The sequence below is a fragment of the Sceloporus undulatus genome, chromosome 3 (genome assembly GCF_019175285.1).
Source record: "Sceloporus undulatus isolate JIND9_A2432 ecotype Alabama chromosome 3, SceUnd_v1.1, whole genome shotgun sequence".
In the NCBI taxonomy this organism is placed as follows: Eukaryota; Metazoa; Chordata; class Lepidosauria; order Squamata; family Phrynosomatidae; genus Sceloporus; species Sceloporus undulatus.
The window spans coordinates 80,496,901-80,506,071 of NC_056524.1; the positions used below are offsets into that span (position 1 = coordinate 80,496,901).

General features: G+C 41.6%; 1 protein-coding gene across 1 annotated transcript; it reads left to right on the forward strand.

The window, feature by feature from the left end:
- Positions 1-1,607: 1,607 nt before the first annotated feature.
- NR0B1 (nuclear receptor subfamily 0 group B member 1) lies at positions 1,608-7,534 on the forward strand. Its single transcript, XM_042459384.1, has 2 exons — positions 1,608-2,273; positions 5,377-7,534. Exons 1-2 carry the CDS (start codon positions 1,661-1,663, stop codon positions 5,619-5,621), a joined length of 858 nt encoding a protein of 285 aa, XP_042315318.1. The 5' UTR covers positions 1,608-1,660; the 3' UTR covers positions 5,622-7,534.
- Positions 7,535-9,171: the final 1,637 nt, after the last annotated feature.

A 9,171-nucleotide genomic window follows, 5' to 3' on the forward strand; every position in this document is an offset into this window, starting at 1 on the left:
CCCATTAAAGCCGACTGCGGCCAAGTGTCATATTTACAAAAAAAATGAAATAAAATAAAATAAATGGTCCGAGGCATTTCCATAAACTCCAAGGTGCTTTTCTTACAAGGTCACGAAGCGAGTCAGCAGTTGGTGTTGTTGTGTGCCTTCAAGTTGTTTCCCACTTATGGCAACCCTAAGGCCCTCATGGGGTTTTCTTGGCAAGTTTCTTCAGAGGGGGGGTTTCCATGGGCATCCTTTGAGGCTGAGAGGGTGTAACTCGCCCAAGTGGGTTTCCATGGCCGAGTTGGGATTTGAACCCTGGCCTTCAGGGTCATAATGCAATTCTCAAACCTCTACAATTCAGTGACCCTGAACTTTGCTTCCTTTGGCTTTGGGAGCCCAGTGCCCAGGGTTTCCTTCCTAGCATTAATGGAAGCAGAAAACGCAGGAAGGTCCAGAGCAGGAATGGCCATGGAAACCCACTCTCTCATTTTTCTTTTCCCAACGGGTCCTTCTTTTCCCGGACGCTCCCCCCCAATTCTCCCCTTCCTTCCCAGGAGGAATCCTCCCAAAGTCCTCCGAGGGGAGCAGGAATGGATAAACGAGGGCTTTTTGCTTTTATTTGGCCAGCTCCGTTTTTCCCCCCTGAGAGGACGCGTCCTCCTTTTCCCGGACGCGTCCTCCGTGCCATTCCCCCTTGCAGGAGGAATGCCAAAAAATCCTCCATGCTGTGCATGAATCTGTATATACATATGAACATGAGGGTTTTAATCTTTTTCTTTGGCCATGCCTTCCATGTTTATTGAAGGTCCTCCATCCAAGGCTACTAGAGGCGTCCTCCTTTCCCTTCCTCCCTGTCCAGGAGGACTCCCAACAGGTCCTCCATGACTGGAGCATGTCCAAAGGAAGGGTGAAGGGCCTGCAATCCATGCCCTATGAGGAACGACTGAGGGAGCTGGGGATGTTTAGTCTGGAGAAGAAAAAGTTAAGAGGTGATATGACAGCCCTGTTTAGATACTTGAAGGGATGTCATACTGAGGAAGCAACAAGCTTGTTTTCTGCTGCTCCAGAGAACACTGCAATGGACGCAAGCTCCAGGAAAAGAGATTCCACCTCAGCATTAGGAAGAACTTCCTGACAGTAAGAGCTGTCCAACAGTGGGACAAACTCCCTCGGAGTATAGTGGAGTCTCCTTCCTTAGAGGTCTTCAAACAGAGGCTGGATGGCCATCTGTCAGTGAGGATGCTTGGATTGAGAGTTCCTGCATGGCAGAATGGGGTTGGACTGGGATCTCTTCCAACTCTGTGATTCTGTGAGGTCCTTCCATTCTTTGGGAAGCTCCTGCTCCATTGGAGTGTCCTCCTCCCTGGTTCCTAGAGAGCTCTTCTTGCAGCACCTGTTTTGAGACTCACCTTTCAAAGGTGCTGCCAGATCTCTCGAGGTCCGGATTCTGCAGACTAAGAGGGCTGTGCCCTCCTGGGTGGCCCCCTTGGCTCCAGAGGGAGGAGGAGGAGGAGGAGGAGGAGGAGGAGTTGTGGCGCTTTCCCCTTCCTTCTCTCTCTCTCTCTCTCTCTCTCCTCCTCCTCCTCCTCCTTCCCCCTCTCTGCCTCCGCACTCCCTATAAATAGCCTCCCGGCGGCCGGGCGGAGGGCCTGCTCCTCTCCTGGGCTTCCCAGCCATGGCTTGCCGCTGCTGCCCGGAGCCCCGAAGGCAGGGCAGCATCCTCTACAGCATCCTGAAGAGCCAGGCGCAGGGGCAGCCCCGGGAGGAGGAGGAGGAGCAGGAGGAGGAGGAGGCCAAGGCCTCCCTGCCCGAGGAGAGCCAGGCCCTGGGTTCGAGCCCCGGCGGGGGCGGCAGGGGCTGCTGCTGCGCCTCGGGGCGTCGGGTGTGCCTGCGGAGCCCCCAGGCGGCGGGCAAGGCGGCCTCGGCGGTGCTGGTGAAGACGCTGCGCTTCGTCAAGAGCCTGCCTTGCTTCCAGGAGCTGCCCCTGGAGGAGCAGCTGCTGCTGGTGCGGAGCGGCTGGGCGCCCCTGCTGGTGCTAGGCCTGGCCCAGGACCGCGTCCCCCTGGAGACCGTCGAGGACCCCCAGCCCAGCATGCTCCAGCGCCTCCTCACCCGAAAGGGGCACCGGCAAGAGGAGCCCCCGACGCCGCCCAACAGAGCCAGCCGCCCGAGGCTGCCCTCGCCCGAGGAGATCCGGGCCATCCAGGGTTTCCTGGCCAAGTGCTGGAGCCTGGGCATCAGCACCAAGGAGTACGCCTACCTCAAGGGCGCCGTGCTCTTCGACCCGGGTAAGAAGGGCCCCTGGCCCAAAGGTCCTCCAGGCTGAGCAGGAAGAAGGAGCAAAGGGACCCCGAATCAGAGCAAGACTGGGGGGAAGCAAGAGTTAGTTTGGATGGGATTCGGAAGGGAATGGACCGAAGAGTGGAATCGGAAAGGAGAAGAAGAGGAGAGAGTCAGTGGAGAGGGTTGGAGTAGGCAGAAGAAGGAGGCCTGTGTAGGGACAGAGAAGGGCAGATTTAATCAGGTTAAGATCTAGAGGGTTGGAAGGAGGAAGGAAAGGAATAAGATGTAAGTAGAGAAAGAGATATGGAAAGGTTACGATGGATGGCTCAGTCAGAAAAAGAAAACGCAAGGACGATGTCGATGGCCCTGGAGGGTTTTTGATGGCATTTCATAACATTTCTTTTATGTGGAAAGGAAGCAAGAGATGGTGCGTATGTTTGCGTATATGTATGCTTGTAATGATTGTTATTGTTTTGTTTCAACAATAAACTTTTCCTTAAAAAAAGAATAAAAAGAAAGAAAGAAGCGTGGCTTTGTCATCATCATATCAGTGGTTTTAGCTTTTAGTTTTCTGCCCAGGAGAAATCCCCAGATGTCCTCCATTTGGGTATGTCCCACATTTTTCTTGGAAGGCCCTTCATTTTGCAGTGCCTTGCCCACCTAGCAGGGTTCCTTGGTGCCTTCTTCTTAGGCCGAGCCCACACTACAGAAATGATCCAGGTTGACCCCACTTCAATTGCTGTGGCTCAGCACTTTGGGCTTCCAGGACTTTTGTAGCTTGTTATGGCCCCCTGGCTCTCTGACAGGGAAGGCTAATAAACAGCCCAGGAAAGTACAGATCCCATCCTGCCAGAGCATTGAGCCATGGAAGTTGAAAGTGGATTATTCCTGCAGTGCGGATGAAGCAGTTGGGCAGGTCCCAGCATGCCTGTATCTTGGGAAAGGCATCCCTGTGGGGCTTTTAAAAGAAAAACCTGTTGGTTGCTTGCCTGCCTCTTACTGGGGCAGCTTACAAAATTATGGCGATAAAGATGGTTCTGCCTTGGGATGTGGTTAGAATAAAATGGATTGCAGACTGCTGGCTTTAGTTGGAAAGAAAGAAGAAAACTTTTGTCATTTGAAAACTCTCTCCTCCTTGGTTCCTTTGGGGAATAGAGAATTAATGCAAGGAAAACAATAGCAGCTTCATTCCTCCTCCTCCTCCTCCTCTTCTTCTTCAAGGAAGCAAACTACAAATGAAAAAAATTCACAGCATGAGCTTTCCTAGACTTCAGTCTACTTCCTCAGGTGCATACAAGTCTATGAAAGCTCATGCTGCCAATTTCTTTCTCTCAGTCAGTCTCAAAGGTGCTACAAGATCGCTTTATGTACTGATTCGACAGACTAAAAACATGACTATAGCTTTGGATTCTACCACTATAGGAAGCAAACTGGTATTGTAAGGTTTGGTGCCCAAACAGCCTGCAAGGGTTGACATTTGAACTTGACAAGAATGGGGGGAAAGGATCCAAACTGTTCTCCTTGCTTTGCCCAGTAAAATTATATCTGCAGAACTCTTACAGCATATCGCAAGAGAATAAAATATTATATTGGGGTTAACTTTGGGAAAACTAGATATTATTATTATTATTATTATTATTATTATTATTATTATTATTTAATGCAGTCACAACGCTTTCATTGTGGCGTTCAGCTTTCTGTTGCTTAGACTGAAAAGCACCAATATTTTACATTTAAAAAAAAAAACTGGTGTCAAAAGGAGGTCTCAATACAAATCTTACTTTACATTCATGGTGTATTCAGGCTGGGGTAAAGCGGACCAGGACTGAGATGCAAAACTAAGTAATTTGATCATTTCCACCTAAAACGATATGGATATAGAAGAGATCAAAGCTTTATTTCAGTTTGAGGCACCCTTTTTAAGGATTTCAATATTTGTAAACTTTATTCCTTTTTTAAAGAAATAGTATATTTATGTTTATTTTATAAAGCTAGTTATTAAACACTGTGTTTTGAGTGTGGTGTGTCACCCTGCTTTCAGTAAGACTCACATTAGTGACAGAATAATGACGGTGAATGTGAGCAGACGTTTTCTTCAATGTACCTAATTTTGCCACATTATTAAAACATTCTTTCCATTGTGAAACGGCAAAAGGTTTGGTTGATGTATTTTAAAATATTTATCTGTACGGTTAAACTACAAGAATCTGTAGTAAGCAATCTTAAGTAAGCGTTCTTCAGGAATATCTGTCACATAGAATTTGAGGATTTCAGAGATAGTATTGAAATTGTAAAATATATTGCATACAATATCAGATATTGTACAAGTTTGGGACAAAATATATATAGGAATTATTTTTCAATATATATGTACTATAGTATTGTTTTTTGCTGGAAGCGTAAGAACTTTAGTGTTAATTTGGAACTCTTTTGAATTGTACTCTACTAGCAGTCTACATTTTTATGTTAATCACGGACCTCCAACAAGTTGTTACCGAACTACTAATTTTGTATGCTATCTATGGCACATTTGCTAAAACTATATTCATTGGTGCATTTTGTAATGTAACATAGGTTTGAACATGTTTATGTCACATTAATAAATTTTAGGAAAAAATGATTATGTTCATTTTAGTTTGATATTAGTAATGGTTGCTAGGGGTTTGCAATCCTTCATTCTCAAGATGTTTTGGACTTCAGCTCCCAGAATTCCTGACCACTGAAGAAGTTGGCTGAGGCTTCCAGGAGCTGAAGTCCAAAACACTTGGATAACCAAATTTTGAGAGTCGCAGGCATAGCCAGTGGATTTCATTCATGATAATGGGGTCTCTGAAATCATTGGCAAAAATTCAGTTAATTTCAATGGAGATTAACCATATGTTTTGAGATATATTGTAAGCAATTCACCTTGTTTATTAGAAGTAAGACTCTTTAGGCATGTCATTTTGCTACTTGAAGTTCAAATAAGTCTTACCTATCATTGATAATTTCCCAAAATGTGGAAACAATATAGGAAGTAATTTTCAACTGTCCACTGAAATGGGAAAAAAGGTGTTATAAAGATTTAACTTGGTTTTGATCATGTTCTTTTCTCTCTTGCTCTTCTAGATCTGCCAGGGCTGCACTGTGTACAGTACATCCAGGGACTGCAGCAAGAAGCACAGCAAGCCCTAAACGAACATGTCAGACTGATTCACAGAGGGGATCAGGCCAGATTTGCTAAACTTAATGTGGCTTTGTCCATGCTCAGATCCATTAATGCCAATGTTATTGCAGAACTCTTCTTTAGGCCCATCATTGGGACAGTAAATATGGATGACATGCTGTTGGAGATGCTTTGTGCAAAATTATGAAGTCCAGTGTCAAAATCAGATAAATATTATGACAGAACAATCCAACCATGAAAAAGTCCTACAACAAAATAGTGTAAAGTATTGTAAAATAAACTAACTTATTGTTTTTACATAACAAATATTTTTGTATTCAGTAATAAAATATTCTTTGAGTGCATTTTCATTTTTATTAAATACACATACTTTAAGCTGTATGGTCTGCAACATTGGTGTACCTTACAAGAAAAAAAAGAGACATGAGACCCTGTGCAACTTAACATTACTGTGTTCAGTGGAATTTGCTTTTGTGTAAAAGTGCACAGGATTGCAGTATTCATTCATTTTCCAAAGTAAAATGAGATGTTCTTTCATGAAAACCTAACCTCTTTCATGAAAACCTAAGCTCATCTCCATATTATATGTTCAGAACGTAGGTCTGTACATCATCTCTTCTTATAACCCTATGTTCTTAAAACATGTGCTACATCCAACAGAGTTTTCTCTCTTACAGAGAATCTTTGTTCTGTACAGTTAACTCCGATTGAGCAAAACTGATCTGATGGGTTTTAAAAGAGACTTTATTGTGTCAGAAGCCTGTACCCCAACCTATAATTTGGATGGGATGGAAGCAGACATCTTCATCCAGGGGATTCTTAACATATATTGCCATTTACTGGTAAAGAATTTTGGTCCTGCAATATATGACCCATAAAAATTAGAATACTGTATATTTATATCGGAAACCAAACTGTAGAGCATCCTACACACTGCTAGTAAATACAAGCAATTATTTTCTTTTCCCTTTGGATGTTGTACAAAGAGGATAGATTCCTCTCTCAAGCATCTGACAAAAATGTCCATGAAGTTAATAGCTTTAATCTAGATAGTGCAATGCTATTGCATGGATTAAAATTTGGCTTGGCATGGACCAAGGCTGTATGCCTAAAGATCAAACAAATTTGTTTTCCATTGTCAAACAACATTCCGAAATGAATTTATACAGAGTAGTCATCTTACACACACCTTATGCACACCTTACAATGTTTACCAGAAACAATGAAAATAACAAAGGGGAGATATATGAAAAAATAAAATTTGAAATTCAGTCTTGAATATATAACTGACAGTATTTTTTCCAGGCCTCCAAGCTACATTTGTGGAGCAGAGCAAAGCAAAATAGCCATAAATTAGATGATGTTTACTTAGAAATCAATGGGCAGATTGCTAAGAATGCATTAATAAATATTACTCTTGTGACGTACAAAGGCTATTCTTAAGAACTGAGCAGTTGAGCAACAGCTTCATTCATTGCCATTTAAATAATACTAAGGATATAAAAAATGTATAGCCTTAAAGGGGAATATTGTTTTCAATATTAATACCATATGTACATATATTATATAGTGTTAGTCTGTGCTGATAATTCCAACAAAGAATTTTACAAGGAGTTCAGGAAATAGTGAAAAAGATGAGTATGCATTATGAAAATATTAAATATAAAGTATGTGGTGAATGTCAGCTGTAGAAAAGAAAAATATTTAGATTAGGGCCATTTTTTGACTCCATATCCAAACATTCATCCCCACAGATGCAGCATTGCAGCTGCTGGTGTCATAAACCTGTTCTTCTTGCCTGCTGCAGATTCCAAAAGACTAGGTTGACAAACACTTGGAAGGCTGTAGTCGGTTTGATAGTTCACAAGTTGTGTAGGCGTTGTTTAGGAAACTGCATGCAAACACCCATGCATATCAAATGTAATTTATTTACATTAATGTGTTAAATGTTTAATGTTAGCTTACACAAAACAAATTAAAGGTGGACTCAAAATACCAGATGTAAAGTGAGAAGATAAATACCATTATAAAATAATTGCAAAATTGAACAATTGATACTCTAAAATATTTGGAATTTCACCATCAATAGGCATCAGTGATGTAAAATAGGTGCAGCTGAGTCTAGGTGGCCTGTGTGCAAATAAATTACATCCATGCAGTGCTATATCTTACTTCTGAAATACTGTAACTAAGATTTACCGAAACTTAAGATGCATTTCAAGTCATGTGGTACATTGGGATTCTTTCTTTAAAACTAATGAATAATTTGTATAATGAGTTCCTCTTACAATGTATGTTGGCTCTAAAAAAAAAAAAGAAGAAGCTAGAAAAGTGTTGGATACAAATGAAAAGTGCCCTGACTAGTATTACAAATGGAAAGTGTTTTGATAAATAACACCCTGGGGAGCAATCTGCTAGAGATTGTTAATGCATGTGAATGTCAGGGGGATTTCCCTGGAGCCCTGCACAAGAGCCACAAATAAATGAGAATCACACAATACCGTTTTACATTATATTTCTGTAACGCCCTCCAACTGCTGCAGCAAAACCCTACAAGGCATATTACATTACTGTTAATTAGACACTATTCCCCAAAGAGTCAGTAATACACAGAAAATAATAATTAACATAACATAATATTTCCATGCATGTCTTGATGTCTCAGTTTTATTATTTATTGTAGCAGAAAGTTAAGTGACATGCAGCATTGAATAATACGATAAGTAGGAATCATCATAAAATACTGTATTAAAATAATACACATCTATGCAGGTAAATGCATTTATTTTCAGACAAACATCCTCCACTAAACTGGAACCTGCATACTACAAGGGTAAAATGCTGATTTGCCTTCATGCTTACATTAAGCCTTTAGACCTTGCTCATGGTTCACAATGAAGGAACTAACCTATGCTTCCTGCAGACTGATATGGACATACAGTATATGTACAACACACAGTCCTTGTCAGCACCATACACATCTTGCAAAACTGAGGCACATGTGCACATCAACAACTTAGCACACGTGCTGTTTGCATTCTGGGGATAGTATTCTACAACCTGAATTTGAAATTCCCATTTGGGTGGAGTAGAAATTGTGGCTGAAGAAAGTCCAAAAACTCTGTGGAATACAGCTATCACTGGACTGAGTCCATTGTCTCAGAAACTATGGGGAATAATGAGGATGGGAATGTGGCTCCTCAGATGTTTTTGGATCATAACTCCTTAATCCCTCACCTTTCCCCATGTTGTTTGGGTCTGATGGGATCCAGAGTCCAGCAACATCTAGTTTTACTATTTCATGGCTGTAATACTGTAGTTTTATATTGTAAGTCATGGTTGTATTACGTATATCCCTAAAATAAAAAGATAGGAGTAGCCGTGTTGGCCATATAGCAAAATACAATAATGTCCAAAATACACAAACAGTGATACGTTTACTGGGCCAACCAAAATACACGATATACATGTTGCAACCTTTCAAAACTCCACTGGCTTCTTCATCAGGCAAAGGTGTTAAAAATCATACAGGAGGAAAAAATAATAATGATGTCAGTCATAGCCCTGCATTTTGTTAACATATGATCGTACTTCTCAGTTCAGATGGTATGGAGGAGTATACAGGCAGGTAGGTCCCTCCTCCCTCTGCCCATGTGAGTACAAAGAGATATTTTTATATGTATAATTTAATAATAATAATAATAATAATAATAATAATAATAATAATAATAATAATA

Bases quoted from the DNA above. Each gene is read 5' to 3' on its own strand.
- NR0B1 (XM_042459384.1), top strand. From the start codon at position 1,661: ATGGCTTGCCGCTGCTGCCCGGAGCCCCGAAGGCAGGGCAGCATCCTC. The intron at 2,274-5,376 runs GTAAGAAGGGCC...TTGCTCTTCTAG, and splicing joins CGCCGTGCTCTTCGACCCGG to ATCTGCCAGGGCTGCACTGT.